Here is a 17734-nt window from a genome sequence, read left to right on the forward strand (position 1 = left end):
ATATCAGATGGTTCTCTAGCTTCTTCTAAAAATAACCTGCTTCCCTTTTTTTAAACTGTTGGTTTTGCTTTGTTGCATTGTTTGCCAAGACTGAAGAGCATGGCTTTTGGGTGTTACAGGTTTTTAGCTTTGTGAAACCACAGTCTGCTACCTGCTCAAATAAAGATGTAAAATCAGGGTCTCAACAGCACATTGCATGGTGTTTAACATTTCTTCACACCCATACCAGCTTTCAGAAAATCAAAACTCTTCATTAAGGTTATCTAGTACAAACAAAATACCCAATTCAATCAGTATCTTACAACAATCAAATACTAAAAACTATGTGAATCAACAACTAAGGTTTACATAATCTATTGTGACAATGTGTTTAAAAGATATTATTACTTTATCATTATACAAGAGATCAGACAACGTGATCACAGTGGTCCATCTGGCTTTAAATCTGTGGTAATCATTCTTGAATGTGCACCCACAGAATGGAAAAAAATCATATGAATGGGTAAAGTTGTTAAGTAGATTTTATTTTTGTTTCTTAGGACATCGCTAAATGGGAGGATTACAGTTGTTTTTGGTGATGTGTAGACAGCAGTGTTTACAGTCAGTTAGATCTTCACAGCCATAAGCAATGGAGGAAAATACACATTTTACAAATTATTAATTTAATTAACAGCATAAAGCAGTGGCGAGCAAGGTGTGATTTGTGGGCTGCCTGCAGGTTTTATTTATAGCCTGCAAGACATTTTGTTTACTGTTGCCCATGTGCAGGATTCAGAGAGGTAGCCGTGTTAGTCTGTATCTTCAAAAACAAGAAATTGTCCTGTGGCACCTTAATAAAGTTCCTGTAGGCATACTGTTAAGAATGAGACTTACAGGTATGCTTGCTGATTTGCTAGCCTTTAGCAGTTCATGCTGGTGGTGGCCAGCTGTGCTGGGCCAGAGCAGTCCCAGCTGTGGAGGGACTGGTGAGTTAGATAGCAGGAACCATGGCCCAAGAGGGCCAGCAGTGGGACTTTTTCGCTGCGGTAGGAACTAGATTAAACAGTTAACCAGATAAGTGCTGCTGTTTCTGTCTAATTTCTACGACTCTTAATATCCCTGCCATGTAGGTTTTTTCCTACTGGTTTTACCAAATTGACATGCACGTAAAGCAAGGGCATGTGAATTGAGATTTGCACACAGCATTGACTGAAAGAGCTGTGCACGCCCCCTGCAGCCAGTCAGAAAGCTTTTAAGGTTCATTTGGCACATCCTGCAAATTCTAGGTGGGCAAGTGCAGTTAGCAAGACTATCCTAAAAGACTGTCTTGATTACAGCAGTCTTGGAGACCACTGAGATGAAGGAGGACCACTCATGTAGCTGACTCACTAACATAGGTTATCACTGGCGTAGAAAACCCACTGATGTTTAAGATGGTATGTTTCTGTCTTTGGTTCCTGTCACTTAGATTCCTTAGCACTTAAGTAGCTAATGTGTTGTTAAGTATCTATAATATCTGTAAATAAGAATTAGTGGGTCTATCAATATTAAGCTTCTAAAGCCTGGATTGTACTCTGTTTATGGCTGCTACATGTTGCTTACAAATTGTTACAAAAAGTAAAATCAAGAGAACACGGATGGCAGTGTCTTTGGTCATTACATTGTACATTGATATTTACAGATTTAAGATGTTGACAGCAATATGTACAAACCTTTTAGAGACTTTGAAATCCTTGATCCAAAATGGCACAACAAAATATAGGAGACCTCATCTTTCATACCACAAACTATGCAGGCTTGTGTAGTATCAGACCCTAATTGTGATCTAAAGTTAAAAAGCAGGGGAGGCAGGGGTTTACAGCAGATATCTCTGTAAGGACAACGTTAGGGGTATCTTAGTTTTGCAGACAATTTTCACTCTGCATATATGTATAATTTGATTTAATTAAGTGAAGACTTGTTAAGTGATGCCAGAAATTTGGTTTTTAATGTGTGTTTCAGTCATATGTGTTGAGTGGTGTGTTTGGTTTGGGATTGTATGTACAAAAACTTCAAGTACATATTTTTCCTAGATGTAGCCATTTATATATTCTCACTGGTGTGGTAACATTGTTCGTATGTGGCAGCCCCAGGACCAGGAGGTTACCAGATATTCAAATATTGTGGATAAGAGAGAGAGAGAGACCTAGCCTTGCATTACACTAAAGACAAACAAGATTAAATATTAAGAAACAAGCAAAAGTGCAAGCAGAGTACTTTATACACCAGCAACAGTAGTATTGTACACTGGAAACTTATACTGTATTTGTATTTACTCTCGCTATACTGTACGTGTAGGAAATGAACTAAAATTTAGTTATGGTTAAAATGCCTGTTGTTAGAGAGTTCCAGATAATAGATTGCCAGATAGGAAAGTTTACTGTATTTGCAACAAAACAAAGCAGCAGAAACACAGCACTTTAAAGACTAACAAAATGATTTATTCGATGATGAGCTTTCCTGGGACAGACCCACTTGAGAGTACAGACTAACACGGCTACCTCTCTGTATTTGCAATTTATTATAATTTGTATCACCAGGGATTTGAGTATACTCCAATTTCCAAAAGTGTTTTAACACCTAGTTGAATTTTGATGGTTGTTCCATCCCCATGTTCAGTAATTCTGTAATTTTATATATATAATATCTATTTAAAAAAAAACAAACTGGCACTCCTCTTACCCTGTGATAATTACATTTTTACCTGAATTCAGACAAAAGAGAAAATATGCTAAGAAAAAGTAGAGTCTTTGTGTCCATTTGAAAAATAAAGGTTCCAGCAGATGCAACTTTTGTTCAAGCCAGTTAATGGCTGAAAAAGTGTTTCCATACACGTCTCATGAAAATTATACTGAATAGGCAACTGTGAATTGCATTCTCAACATTTTACTAGAACTATGTGCCAGTAGCAATACATTAAGAAAAATATATAAAAATGCTATTTGTAAAGTGAATTTTACTGTTGCTGATAGGAGTATGTAGTACATAGTGGTCATAAACTGACAAGAATAAGGTGCAGAACAACATAATACATATGTTTTAAAAATATGTTTATTTCTAGTAGTGTTGGTAAATCCAAGTCACAATCAAGGCTTCATTGTGCTAGATGGTGTACAAACATACAAGAAGACATTATGCCTGCTGAAAAATCTTGCAATCTAAAAAATACTCAGGTGACTTATAAAGAGTGGGGGGGTAGGAGAGAGAGAATGTGAAAGTACAGTGGTCCCCCTGATCTTGTTAGTTGCTTTAGAAAAATCAATAATGGAAACTTCCCTCCAACTGCTCCTCAAAGAAGCGGAAGTTATTTTTTTCTCTTTTTTAAAATTTAATTGTTACAATCATGTTCTATGGTTCTTTTATATGTATTTATAATAGAAAATCATCTCTGCAAGCTGAGTAACTTGTTTTTTAAAAGGATTAAAAGTCCTGTTGCATGCTACAACACTAACCAGAACCCAAAGTTCATTGGAATTCCAGTCCTCACAGTTTCACTTTTGAGACACTCAGAAATGAGAAAAAAAAAGCTTTTTGTCGGGCTCCCAGGTCTGTAAAGTTGTCTTCCTGCTTACCTTTGCTACTCTATCAGAAACCAGAAATTCTCTTCTTCTTGGATTCCCCCCATAATGTGAATTATAACTTCTCTACCAATTTTATGAAACTCTAGAATCCTGTTAAAGGCTCTTTGTCTTTCAAACATTACTCTCTTCTAGCATTTAAAACCAACCCCCCGCTTTTTTTTAATCTCTATTTCCCCCCATGTAGGGTCTGTTTTTTGTAATTGCCCTAGCAGTGAGCACACACGCCATAGTGCTCACCTTTTCTAACTCCTGAGAAGAATGGAATCCATCCCCCTGCTCCCTCGATTGACATCTGAAAGCAAGAAAATCCTCACTTCATAAACAAATTTAGAAAGAGGCTTACAATTTAGAATACAGTTTAGAAATTGTATGATCCAAGTCTAGTTTGTGACAGGCACACATACCAAATGCTTTAGAAGAAGGTGTAAGAAACCTTGACATAGGCAACAAAACAACCTTTACCAAGGCAAATTTTTCCTAACCCCAAATCTGGAGGTTAATACTGTTTACTAAGCATCTAGCTGAAATCCTGCAAAAATCTCTCTTCTAGCTCATGAAAAGCTGTTTGTACCCTCTAAAGAAATTCTCACTGCATTATTTTGATATTTCACTGGTTTGAGATTTTTACGTTCAGTTCAGTATTTCGTGGCTTTTACAGTACAGGAAGATGTGCTTTTGATTGACCTGATTTGTCCCTGATTTGACCTGATTTGTGCCTGAAATTGAATTGTTAGTGCAAAATGTTCTGCTGTTCAATGTTGTGGGTGTAAATTTTTGTGGGCAGAAATTGTACCAGCCACATTCTGTGCCTTTTTGAACCTCTGGTTCATGCTTTCTCTGTAGAGATGACTGTGGATTTTTCATCATCAGGCTTTTATGACCGAAAAATGCTGTTTGAAAATCTGAAATTTTTGCAAATTTTTTTTTTTTTTATTTTATTTTTTTGGTTTTTGTTCCTCCTCCACCACCATTTGGGAAAATCAAAATGACTTCCTTACTGCTTTGAAGTTTATTGTCAATTCCACTTGCATGATGTGAAATTGAATAAGCTGTTCTTTTGTCAGTCGCCCTACCTCTTGTGAATTAATGAGAGCTACACACCCTCTGGTAAGATTGCTGAATTTTCCTGGCATATTGGGTTTTTTTTTGTTGTTCTCCCAAAATGGATTTTTAAAAAATCCAGTATTTGATTACAATTTTTAATATTTTATGCTGTTAAGGGCATTTTTTTTTCTTTCAAAAAAGCCATCATTTTAATGGTATGGGATTTCCATATTTTGACCAGCTCTACTTCTGGGAAGAAAGCAGTGCTTTTTCCTTTTCAGTTTTATTAACAAGAATATTCAAAGACTTTTCAGCTAGAAGAATGCACATGTTGGCCCCAGCAGTTATCCGTTTTAAGCAGCATGTTGAGTGGGTGCTGGGTTGTGGAGGGAGGAGGGAAGCTGCCTGAGGGTCCTGCTGGGCAGCTGGCTGGGAGCCACACATGGTATGGCCCTCCTGGCCAGAGTCTGCACTTGGCACCCTGCCCTCTCTCTCCAACTCCCTGCCTCACGTCACAATTCAGACCCTCTACAGCTCAGCCCTTGGTCACAACTCTCTCCTTGATCCTGCACCTCTTCCAACATTCTTTCTTCACCCTCCTCTGAACACCCCCCCCCCCCCCCCCCCCGCCACACACACTTGCATCTGACGAAGTGGGTCTTTGCCCACGAAAGCTTATTCTCCAAAATATCTGTTAGTCTGTAAGGTGCCACAGGACTTCTTGTTGCTTTTCTTCACCCTGTTTTCTGCTGAGGAATGAAGTGCGAGTATCTGAACAGTTTAGGACCTGTTCTGTCTTTGATGCAAACATCATTACGCTCATTTATGTATGTTATCTTAGTGGAACTGAATCTTTCTTGTGGCCAAAAGATGGGGCCAGAGATACTCCACTAAGGTAGCCCAGCTTGAGACCCTTAGGATTTGAGTTTTAGGTGTAGTTGGCATTATATGTAGACTTGGAAATAGTGGACTTTTATCAGTAAAGGTTGATTTCTCCCTCACTCACAGATAGAGGAAGAAACATTTTCATCAGTAATAATCAAAATTTACAGCTAGACAAAGTAAGAAAAGTGCGGCTTGAGAACTTTAGGTTTTAGTCTACGCTATGAGATAAATTTGAATTAATATCTATTTGTGTCACTGGATTTGATAAATTCAAATTTGAGTATCCTCACGTCTCCATGTGCTCCTCACAAAATTGACTAATTGCTGCCCCACTCAATTGGCGAACATCGATTGTTGCAGCACTGCATTGTGGGAACCTATCCCACAATCCGTTCATCCACGTAGCATTCTGGCTATTTATGCTAGTATTTGACATCTTCCCACATTGCATTTCCCTCATTCCCCTCCTGTGGTAAGCAAACACCCACTTTTCCAGGCAGAAGGAAGGACAAGTAGAACATCAACACAGTTCACCATATTAACAAAAATCTTCTGCTGCTATAACTGAACTGCTTTTTAAAACTGTATCTGTAACTGAATCACCACGGATTTTGTAAAAATCAGCAGGTGTCTCTCTTCTCAACTGGCCCTCCACCAACTGTGCTCCGACCTTGATGACATCTGATCCCTGAAAATAATACAGGGACAATGGAAAGCATGAAGAAAGTGTTGATAGTAAAGTTTCTGAAAAAAGAGAGTGCCTGAGGGGAGGGCATTTGGCTTCCCAGTCCATTATACAACTTCTGTGCACTGTCTGTATTCTCAATTGGCCCTCCACCCACTGTTCCCTATGTGAAGGGGTCCAAAGTTAGAAGAAAGAGGATAGAAAAGGCTAGGAAAAAATATTTGTCTGTCCTCTTCAGTACACAAACATTGCCAACACGGGGGATGGGGCTCACCAAATTTCATTACTGTTGTGTGGAGGTTTGGTATTTGGGAGATTTGAATGCCCAGTTGACATGATCCCCAAAAATCTTTTTTGGCTATGGGGTGCAGGATCTGTAGTTTGGGCCACTTGAACTTTTCCCCGCTAGGCAGTAGCCAGGCCCTGTAACTGATAGCCCCCGGTGGAGACTTGCCTCCTACCCCCAGCCCCAGCTAGCCCCCAGGGTCTTTGTTGGGCTTGGAGGCGTGGGGGGTTTCGATGGGGGGGGGCAGTTAAAGTAGTCCCCCTGGGCGGCTGCAAGCCCCTGCAATTCATACTGTTGTGGGAGACTACCCCCCCCCACTGGTGGCAGAAGGGCCCCCGGCGTGCACAAATGTGAACCTCGGAGAAGAAGTTTCTTGGCTTCTTACGCAAGCATGACCACCACAACAGCCTTGCTACCCACATGGTGTGGCGAGGCAGCAGCTGGTGTCAGGCAACATAGAAAAAGTACCAAGTTTAGAGAGAGAGCCATGAAGTGCATGCTGGCACTATTTGAAATGGGTAGATGCGCTCACAGCACTAATAGCAAAGAAGTACGTTTTTCAGCCTCATACAAACAAGATCCCACAGGCTTCTTGGTTCCAATTTGAAATTCATGGTCTTCCTGTTACCTGATTCCTGTGCACCTGGAGAGCAGTGGCCAGAGCAGAACACTGTGAGGCATTGTGGTTTACATACAGGACATCTATGGAGCCTAATAAGTTCAGTTTTAAGATGTGGCACTTTCACACTGAAATTTATTTGAACTTTTAAATTTGAACTTGACGCTACACCCAGCAGTTTCCGATGATGATATGACACTGATATTATTTGCTCCCTAAATCGAGCTAATGGTATTTTTAGTGAAGACGGTCACGTGGTAATATTGAGCTATCCACCCTTAAATTTGTATTTATCTAATAGTGTAGATGCAGCCTTAGTCAAGATTGAGTGACACAGACTTCTGAATTAGGTTTGTTACAAATGAACAAGAAGTACAATAAAAGCATGTTATCTGGCACTTGGGTAACTGGCACTTGGCCTGCTGGGCTGGGTTCCCAGCTGGGGCCAGCTGTTGCCCTCCTCCAGTAGTTGTCCTCCAAGAGTGTGGGATGGTGAGAAAAAAAGCTTGAGTTCCATTCCAGGCTGTGGAGAGAAGTGTACTCTAATACAGGAGTTCTCAACTTTTTTTCTTTCAAAGTGCTTTGTGTCCCCCAGCCCCAGCATGTTATGAAAACTCCATGACCCATCTGTGCCAAAACAACTGTTTTTTGACGTGTAAAAGCCTGGACCAGAATGAGGGAGTAGCAAGCAGGGCAGCTGCTGGGGCCCCACTTCACAGGGGGCCTACGAAATGTAAGTTGGTAAGGTTTCAGCTTTACTTCCAGGTGTCAGTGTTTTTATGTCCCAGATTTTAGCTCCACATGACAGGTCTTCAGCTTTCTTCCCTGAGCCCTACTGCATCTAATAGCCTTGCTTGGCAGAACCCCTGAACCTGCTCATGGCTCCCCAGGGGACCCAGATCTCTGCTTGATAACCACTGCTCTAGTGTGCATGGTCCTTTCCGTCACTGGCATTACCCCATCTGTCATGTCCTCTTCAGTCTTACCATGTGCCAGTTCTATCTCCTCCCACCCTGGTTCCTAGTTCCATTCATGTTCTCCTCACGTCGCTACTCGATGTCATCACACCTCAGGCTTCCAACCCCAAATGTAGTGTCCTTGTTCAGCAAGTCCTAGCCTTACCCTTCCAGATTCACATTGCCCATTGGTTTTGCCCAGTAATGTCAGTTTAACCTCCCTCCCACCACACGCACTTCCTTGTTTCTCTCTCTCACAAGTTCCTTATCTCTGTTGGCTGCCAGTTCCTCTTGCCCAGGCCCAGTGTCTTGCCTCACCCAGCCTTTTTTTTCCCTAGTCTTTTTGCTCAGCTAACTCCAATTCTCATTCTGGCTCTGCATCAGTTCTGTCTCCCTGAGCCACTTGTTCTCAGTGTGTCACCTATCTCATTCCCCAGCTTTCAGTTCCAATCTCCTCCTCTTACCCTCTTGAAGATCAGGCTCTTGTCCTTTGTATATTCAAATTGGACTGCTTCCTCCATGCTGCTTGTGCTCAGGGGAGGGTTCGTTAAAAATACAAGAGACAAGTTCCATGCCCTCTCCATTCACATGCTCATGCCCAGCCCACGGCGGCTCAGACCTGCAACTACAGGGAATGTCCTTTTCAGATCTGTGCTGGAGCATGCTCCATAAAAATGGATTCTTCAGGGAAATGAGCTGCTAAACAATGACTTCTCAACTGAGCATATTTGAATTTATTTTTTTTTCCCCAAGGACTTATAATTTGGCCAAAATTGGGATGGTGCAAGGCACTTCTTAGACACACGTCAACCTCTGCCAAATTGCATGTGAGTGAAATTGGGGTTCTAGAGCTGATAAAAGATAGCGGGGTTAGAATTCACCAAACACCAGCAATCTGCTAAGCTGCATACATAGAAGGGACCTCTATCCCTGCATCCAGTTAGATGCAAACTATACCTACTCACAATGCTTTCCATGTATTAAGTATCTCAAAGAATTTTACAAATAGTAAATTATATATTTATATTAGAGTGATTGTGACAATGTGTTCATATAAATATTTGGACGGTAGAACCTGTTGGTAGTGAGAAGAGGAAAATTGGTCTGGATATAGAATAGCATCAGTGTTTCCTGTAAGCTGAGTGCTTAGGCGACCACCCAGCTGATTAGAAAAGTGCCGTTTGGAAAGTGCCATGATATGACATTCACCTATCCATGAACTTCAGCATAACAGGACTCAGCACAGTTGTAGAGAAGGCATCCTAGCTTACAGGCTGTCACAATGTGTGTTTACGGTAAACAAAGCATGGACCTACAACCCCCCAAAATAGCTTGTTCTCTCAGACTTAATTTCAGCTTTGCAGGGCTCTATTCATACGGAATTTCACAAAGTGAGGATGATTTTGGGACTGACTCAGGTTTAACTGTCTAAGCTGGTGTGTTTTTAAAATACAGACGTTTTGGGGGTATAGGTCCACCTTATATTGGCATCTCCATAGCAGTCCTACTGACTGAACTAAGTTCCTATTTAAATTGGTACCATTTTCTCATCTAGACAATAAAAAGCATTATAATCCATGTTTTAGAGACAGTAAATTACAACACATATTAAGTGAGTTTCCCAAGGTCTCACAAATTTATGGGAGAGACAGGATATTTGCCAAAATCTATTCAAAACATCTAGAGAGGGGTGAAAAAAATTCTTCCTGTCATTTGTCCAAATATTTCTTCCCTGATAGATACTTTAAAATGTTCCCTTTTAACATTCTGATTTATACGTTTGGGATCTAAACATAACCGTAAGAATCCATCTTTCTTTTCCTACTGTGCCAATGAAATTACCCACTCAACTGGCTCTTACACTCTTTTAATTGTACGTTTAAATTAACTAACCTTTCTAATGCCTGGTGTGCTCTGTTTCTTAACACATGTATGACAGGTTTCTTTGCTTGATTTAACTCTATTTATGCATTATAACCACATTACCTAGGCTAGTGAAGCATTGTGAATTGATATTCTGCAGTAAACCCTTGAGTTACACAGGGGTTGCATTCCAGCAATCCTGGTGTAACTCAAATTTTTGTGCAAGTTAAGGGAAGATGGGAACCAGGCTGCCCCCTGGTTCCCAGCTCCCCTGGGCTTGCAGGAGCCAGGAAACTGACCAGGGCTCATAAGTTTCTTGGCTCCCAGAGTGACAGGGAGCCCGGAACTAGGGGGAAACCTGGTTCCAGTCTCCTGTGGCTTGAGCTGGTCAGTTTCCCGGGTTCTGCAAGGAAGGGAACCAAGTGGCAGCCTTATCTGGGGCTATTACTGGGGGCTGGGCAGGGAGCCCAGCCATGGAGCTCTGGGTCTCCCTGCCCTGGCTGGGGACCCTGTAGCTGTGTCTGCCAACCTCCAGCCATGTGAGTGCAGGTCTCCCTGCCCTCCCAACCCCCCACGGCACTGACCACCCCCACCAACAACCCCTCTTGTGTAAATGTCAATTACATGAATTTCGAATGTGTGTATCACCAGGGATTACTGTATTCCCAGTGTTCCAGAAACCAGAGTACTATGAATTCTGACAATTAGGTTTAGTACTAGACATGTTTGTAAACCTAAAATAAGAGTGTCTCCCTTAACTGTTAGAAAATACTTGTTTTCTGTAACAATGATTTATAATTCACAAATTCCCATAACAGGAATTTTTTTACCGTTGTAAGTTGACAATTTCTTCTTAAGTTATATTAGCTGTACCTTGCTTTAGTTATTATATAGGAAATAAATGTTCCATTAGTAAATAATGTAATTGTGCAATGGTGGTTGTAGTTCATGGAATGACTGACTGTTTCAAAATATTCAGAAATAAATTGTTTTAATGGGTGCGTCTACACTAGCCAGCTACTTCAAAGTAGCTGGCACAACATCAAAATAGCATGCGTCGTGTCTACACACGCTGTGTGCTATTTTGATGTTGAAATCGACGTTAGGTGGTGAGACGTTGAAATTGCTATTCCTATCCAAAGATGGGAATAGCACCCTACTTCGACTGTCAGCATCGAAGTAGGGTGTGTGTAGACTGTGTCCCACTACATTGAAATAATGGGGTCCTCCATGGCAGCCATCAGCTAAGGGGTTGAGAGACGCTCTTTCCAGCCCCTGCAGGGCGCTATGGTCGCCGCATGCAGCAGCCCTTAGCCCAGTGCTTCTGGCTGCTGCTACAACAGCAGAAGCAGCAGCAGCTGGGGGTCCATACTGTGTGCACGGGGTCTGCAGCTGGTTGTCAGCTCTGTGGACCTCATGCTGTGCAGGCCGAGTGTTTCTGGGAGGGGCCCTTTAAGGGAGCAGCTTGCTTTTGCCCCAGAAGGGCTAGTCCAGCCTGTGACTCGGTCCGCAGTCTTTGCTGGCCCCTTATTTCGACGGAGAGTGCTTGTGTGTGGGGACACTCCACGTTTCCTTCCAGGGCAGCTCCTTTCAATGTTCCCATTGCTACTTCAATGTTGAACGTCGACGGCACCAGCCCTGGAGGACGTGTAGACGATACGCGTCGAAGTAGCCTGTTTCGATGCTCTTACTTCAAAATAGGCTACTTTGACGTAGTGTGCTAGTGTAGACGTAGCCATTGTGTAATATAAGCTCTGTATGTCTTACGGAGGTTTTTCCCTGAGACTTTTGAATTTGGAACTACAGTTATATTTCTAATATTTTTAGAGTTTTTTTTTATATGTACAAACTTTTGCACAGTAATCTTGTATCTTGCAAATATGACAGGTTTGACCATGTGCTGGACATTATTTGGACTGGTGTGTCCTTCCATATCTAGAACATTCTTTCATCTGCTTGTATTTTTCAACTTTAATACTTCCACTCTGTTTTCCTCTATAGACTTTTTGTTTTAATCAAGTGCATATTCACATTGGTTTGTTTTCTTTCTAAAATGTGCAGTTGTTGATTAAGTCCAGAAGTTTGGCAAATTCTCACTGCTTTTCCAGATTTAGCTCTGGCTCACCTAACAGTCTTTTTTTCCTCTTACGCTGATATCTTTTGTACCCATCACAATTTGATTTTTATTGACTCAGATTCCTGGAAATTACTTTTCTGACTTATCTTTAAATATGTTAAAAATATGCAGAAGTCTTGTCCTGCTTTTGCTTTCTGGAGTGAAAGTGAAATCTTTCAAATGTTTCTTTTTGGTAAACTGTATTACTAACATTTTTATGACACAAACTTTTAGATAATTCTCTAACATTAAAATCAATGAATTATATATATATATATATATATATATATATATATATATATATATATATATATATATATATATATATATATTGCTTCGGTATCGGCAATATTCAAAAAGATGTCAGTCTTTGTTCATCATCTTTATAAATAGATCCTGATATTTGTTGAAACTTGGTTTTCCACAACATTTCTGGACACTTTTAGAAATGTGGGAATTCAGCTCAGTCAAAATTAAGAGCGTAAACATAATATGAGAATGGCCATATTGGGTCAGACCTAAGGTCCCTCTAGCCAAGTATTCAGTCATCTGACAGTGGCCAATGCCAGATGCCTCAGAGTGCACAGAACAGATAATCACCAAATGATCCCTCCCTCTGTCACCCGTTTCCATCTTCTGTCAGAGGCTAGGGACACCATTCCTACACTTCCTGGCTAATAAGTATTGTTGGACCTATCCTCCATGAATTTATCTAGTTCTTTTTTTGAACTCTGTTAAAGCCTTAGTCCTCACAGGCTTGTTTTTCTCACTGGAGTAACTTTTCCTGAATTTTTTTATTAAACTTCTTTCATTGTTGTTAGCTAAACTGTACTCTTTATTAGCTGCAGAGTTGTTATAGACTGGGACCAACTGAGGTGTGTAAGGCCAGGTCTATGCTAGGAGGTAAAATTAATTTCAGGTATGCAAGTCCAGCTACTAGAGTTGCATAGTTGAAATCAACTTATCTAAAATCAATATTTGCTGTCATACACCCTGCAATTTTTTTTAATCATCAGTTTTTTATCTAACCTTCCCATTGGTGATGTAACATAAAACCAAATTCCTCCTCTCATTGTCAGTTCTTCCGGGCTGGAGATTCTGTGCATTAACTGAAAGCCACAATAGCATGATATATGGCTCTTAAATTGAAATAAGAATCTTTGGAAGGGAGTAACACTATTTTAACTCAGGAAAGAGAGAAAAGAGTGTGCGTGTGTGTGTTTTTGTTTTAGGAGCAGGAACTTTTTCCTTTCTTTGAGTAGCCTGTTGTATGATAAGCTTCTGAGCTGGAATGCAGCCTGTAGGTACTACTGTAATATAAATAAGTAAATGAAAGTTTAATAACTGATCTGATAAGAATATAAATATATGAAAAATCTAAATCCACTCTTTTCTTGCCCAACATTAGACCCTAGTTAGATGATGCATTTCTACACAAAGTCACACTATTTAATCAACTTTCAGGTTCTGCTTCTGTTGTTCAGGTGGCATCAGTTAGAGTTGTCTGCCTAGACAGTGAAAGTCACAGGCAGGTAAATCCTCAAGTTGTTTTTCTCTCCACTCTATTTATGCTTGTTGTCATAAGCCTGCAACAGAGAACAGTGACTCGGTGTTAACTAATATGCTTGTTAGAACTACACACATACCCCTGTAGTACAATACAAATATTTTTAGGGAATTTGTACATTGCAAACAGAAGCATATAAGTTGTTGTAACATTGTAAGAATGCTGTCTTCACTTTTTGATTGTAAAAATAAGTGAAATTGAGCAGAATGTAAAAAGAAAATATAATCAATTGCATATACTTTTAGGTTTTAAACCAACAGTCAGAAAGCTGACTAGTGATATTGGGTACTTCAGTTTTGGGGTGTTCCTGTTGGGACACTGTAGAGACCTGATTTTCAGATTTGATGACTGTCATCTACTGAGAGTGAAATGTAAAATCCTTCACTCAAGCTTTCTCTTAATAGTATCATCGTTAATTTAAAACAAGTGTGTCTTCCTAAACAGGTCTACACACAAAGCTGAACTGGTTTAACATTTCGGGTGTGTTCCTACATTGATTTAATCACCTTAAATTGATTTAATGCTGCTGTTTGGCCTCTATAAGGATTCCCCCTCCCCCATTTGGTCTCCTAAGATGAATGAAATTCCTTTGTTGCAATACAAATTAAATTATATGCATTAATTGTATATTTTCCCTTTGTGGTGCACTTCTGAAATCACTTAAATATTTAAATATACTGAATAACTGCATAATCAGTTAACGTTGCTGTGTTTTACTTGTTTTTTCTAAAAAGTTTAGAGCAGATCTGCTCGGTAAATTAGGGGGATCTCTTTTCATATAATTATAGGCCTTGTGCTCTTTATTGTGCACTCCTCAAATGTTGTAGAATGCTATTATAGATGGATTAATTTCATTGTTCATGCATCACAAGAGGGGGAAAGTTTTTTCTATTACATATTGCAAGGGTGAGCAAACCTTTTATATTGGGGCTCCACTTGCAATTAGCAGGGGCCAGCCAACTGAATAGAATCCAAACCAATGAAATTTTTGGTTATATTCATATGAAAAATAACTTTTGGCATGTGTAAGAAAATAAGTGTAGAATATAAAAAAATTTATGAATTGGTATATGAATGTGAATACACATACATAAAAACAGTAACATATTTCTACATTTTTAATGAGCTGCTTATATCCATCTTAAGTAGTTACAGAGAAAGAGCTGTGTAAGTCTGTATCTTCACAAAACAAAAAAGCAGTCGTAGCCCTTTAACAACTAACAAAGTAATTTATTATGTGATGAGCTTTCATGGGGCACATCCACTTCTTCTAAGTCAGTGGTTCCCAAACTTGTTGACATCATGACCCCCTTTTGATTTTTGAGAAACCCTCATGCCCCCCCACCCCTTGTTTACCATCATCCAACCCCCTTTTAACAAAAAATTCAATTTGTAATTTAAAATAAACACAAAACATGATATAAAAATATTTTAAATTTAAAAATAAGCACAAATAGTTTTTCTTGGCCCCTTGCTGGTGCCTGGTGCAGCCTCATCTGGCCAGCTGCCTGAGCCCTGTGCTGCTGGAGTTGCCTGCCTGAGCCCCATACTGCTGGAGCCAGCCATGCACCAGTTGCCAGGGCCAGTCGCAAACCCCCGCCCGCCAGCTGCCTGAGCTCCACACTGCCAGGGCCAGCTGCCTGAGCCACCCACCTGAGCCCTGCACTGCTGGGGCCAGACAGCTGCCCCAGCCACCCGAGCCCCACACTGCCAAGGCCAGCCAGCTATCTGCCAGCCTTGAGCCACCGGAGCCCCGCACTGCTGGGGTCAGCTGCCTGCCCACCAGCCACTGAGGCCAGCTGCCTGAGTCCCACACTGCCAGAGCCAGCCTGCCACTCGCCTGCCTGAGTCGCCTTAGCTCTATGATGTCAGGGCCAGCTGCCTAAGCCCCACGAGCTGCTCACCTGAGCCCCACCAGCCCAAGACCCTCCTCTCTCCCAAAGCCAGGCACCACCAGCCCCCTGCTCTTACGGCATTCCCCTCCCCCAAGCCAGGTACTCCCAGTCCCTCATCTAACCCCATCCTACTCCTCCTCCCTCAACACACACTCAGTCAGCTTTGCTGGAGGCAGCTAGCTCTAGGTGGGTCTTTGACAGCTGCCTGCTCCTTATAGCAGCTGTGCTGAGTTGCTCACATAAAATGGCAGGGGCTGAGAGCAGGAGGCAAAGATTGGCTCTTCATTGGGGTGGGGGAATGAAGGGGTGGGCTGGGTCACCTCATGCTCACCCTGCAAGTTTTGGGAAACCATGTACTAAGTATTTGATGCTTACCTGAAGAAGTGGGTCTGCTCCATGAAAACCCATCACCTAATAAATTATTTTGTGAAAGTGCTACATTACTGCTTTTTTGTTTTGTATCCATTTTGTTACATACCTCGATATTTTTGAGGATCTAGCCTGAGGTTTGTGATGAGGTAGTATTACTCCAAAAGCTAATGAATCATCCTCTCTTTAAGCTGAGACTCTCATTTTTTTTGAGTCTGTAAACCATTGCAACACTATAAAATTTGTCAACCATTCTTTAAGAAGTAACTGAGGGAGAATAAAACTCAATTTCTTAGAAAAAGGATCCTAATATTAAGTATTTATTGTGCAATGTATTTGCCAACTCAGAATCAGACTGCCAAAAGTCAAATAATTAGCAATGTTTTTGTCATTGTGTTGATAGTAACTCTTCTTACTGGCATTTATAGTAGGTGATGATAGCAGATAATTGCTGATTTTTAATGCAGTTAGGAAACTTTTGACTTTTAAAGCAAAGATCAGGAAAATGAGGTGACTTTTTGCAGAATCATAGTAAGGAACATAAATAGGAATTGCACTGTATTTTTTGTATAACAGGGCAATAATTATTTCATTTGTCAGGCCTTTTGTTGTATTAGAACAATTTCACAGTAAAGGGTTCTTTTTCATTTTAGATAAAATGTGAATGACATGTAATTTTTCTGATTTATTTACATGAGAAACATCCTTAGTGCCATAGGAAAAACTCTGCAAAGGAGCTGGGTTTGCTCAAAGAAATAAAATAGATATGGAACATGTTCATTTAAAACTTTCTGGATCGTAACAAATGAGTTACCAGTACTTGAAATACTATGATTTAAATGTATCAGTAGGTATACTTAATTATGTTAGCATAAAAATAAAGTGATCGAGGAAGGAAGAAGATACAACATTGAATAGTGTAAACGCTGTCTTAAATTCTAGTATTTCAGTGTAAAAATTTGTCACAGAATAGTTTTAAATTACTAACCTCTTGTTTGTTTACAGGAAGTTTGGTGAGCGACCTCAACCTAAACGTCTCACCAGGTAAGCACTGAATGAATAGTTGATCATTTTGTCTAAACATTTTTCTTTAATAATTTTAAAGATAAACAATAAATTGTATCTTGTCATCCTTTAATTTTCAGTGCTGAGGTATAATCATTCTGCAGAGAGTCAAAGTACACTTTGAAATATTGGTTTAAAATGTCTTCCCCAAAATAAACTTTAACAACCAAATTATCAACCACAAATAATACTCTGAATATTTTCTTCTTTTCATTTCTCTCTTTAATCTGAAATTCAAAATGCTTTGCAGAAATTACTTTTTTTTATGTAGTTAAAGGTTATGATGTATAGTTAGTCATTATGTATAGTTAGTGGATGTTAATTTGCTCAGTTCTAAATTTCCAAAGATGATTCCAAACCTCTCCCTCATTGAGGAACTCCTTGCCGGAGGAGGTTGTGAAGGCTAGCACTATAATGCTGTGTCTACGTTACCACCTTCCTTCGAAGGAAGGATGGTAATGAGGCTGTTTGGAGTTTACCAATGAAGTGCTGCCGTGCATAGGCAGCACTTCATTAAGCAAAGTCCCCCCCGTGGCAACTCCGAGGTACCGGTGGGTGCCCCGGCACTTCGAAGTATCAGTGGGTGCGCTGCGGCTAGACACGCGCCGGTACTTGGAAGTTTAAAACTTCAGAGTTGCTGCGGGGGGGAATTTGCTAAATGAAGTGCTGCCTATGCACAGCAGCACTTCACTGGTAAACTCTGAACAGCCTCATTACCATCCTTCCTTTGAAGGAAGGTGGTAATGTAGACACAGCCTAAGAGAGTTGAAAGAAGAGCTAGGTAA

General features: G+C 40.5%; 1 protein-coding gene across 2 annotated transcripts in view; it reads left to right on the plus strand.

Moving 5' to 3' along the window:
- RBPJ (recombination signal binding protein for immunoglobulin kappa J region) overlaps nt 1-17734 on the plus strand; it is an 85500-nt gene that overhangs the window by 37812 nt on the left and 29954 nt on the right. For both annotated transcript variants that reach the window (XM_074992572.1, XM_074992573.1), the window contains exon 2: nt 16890-16928. In XM_074992572.1, coding sequence (XP_074848673.1) covers nt 16890-16928 — 39 coding nt within the window. The remainder of the gene's footprint in view (nt 1-16889; nt 16929-17734) is intronic.

Source organism: Carettochelys insculpta, chromosome 4 (genome assembly GCF_033958435.1).
Source record: "Carettochelys insculpta isolate YL-2023 chromosome 4, ASM3395843v1, whole genome shotgun sequence".
Classification (NCBI taxonomy): domain Eukaryota; kingdom Metazoa; phylum Chordata; order Testudines; family Carettochelyidae; genus Carettochelys; species Carettochelys insculpta.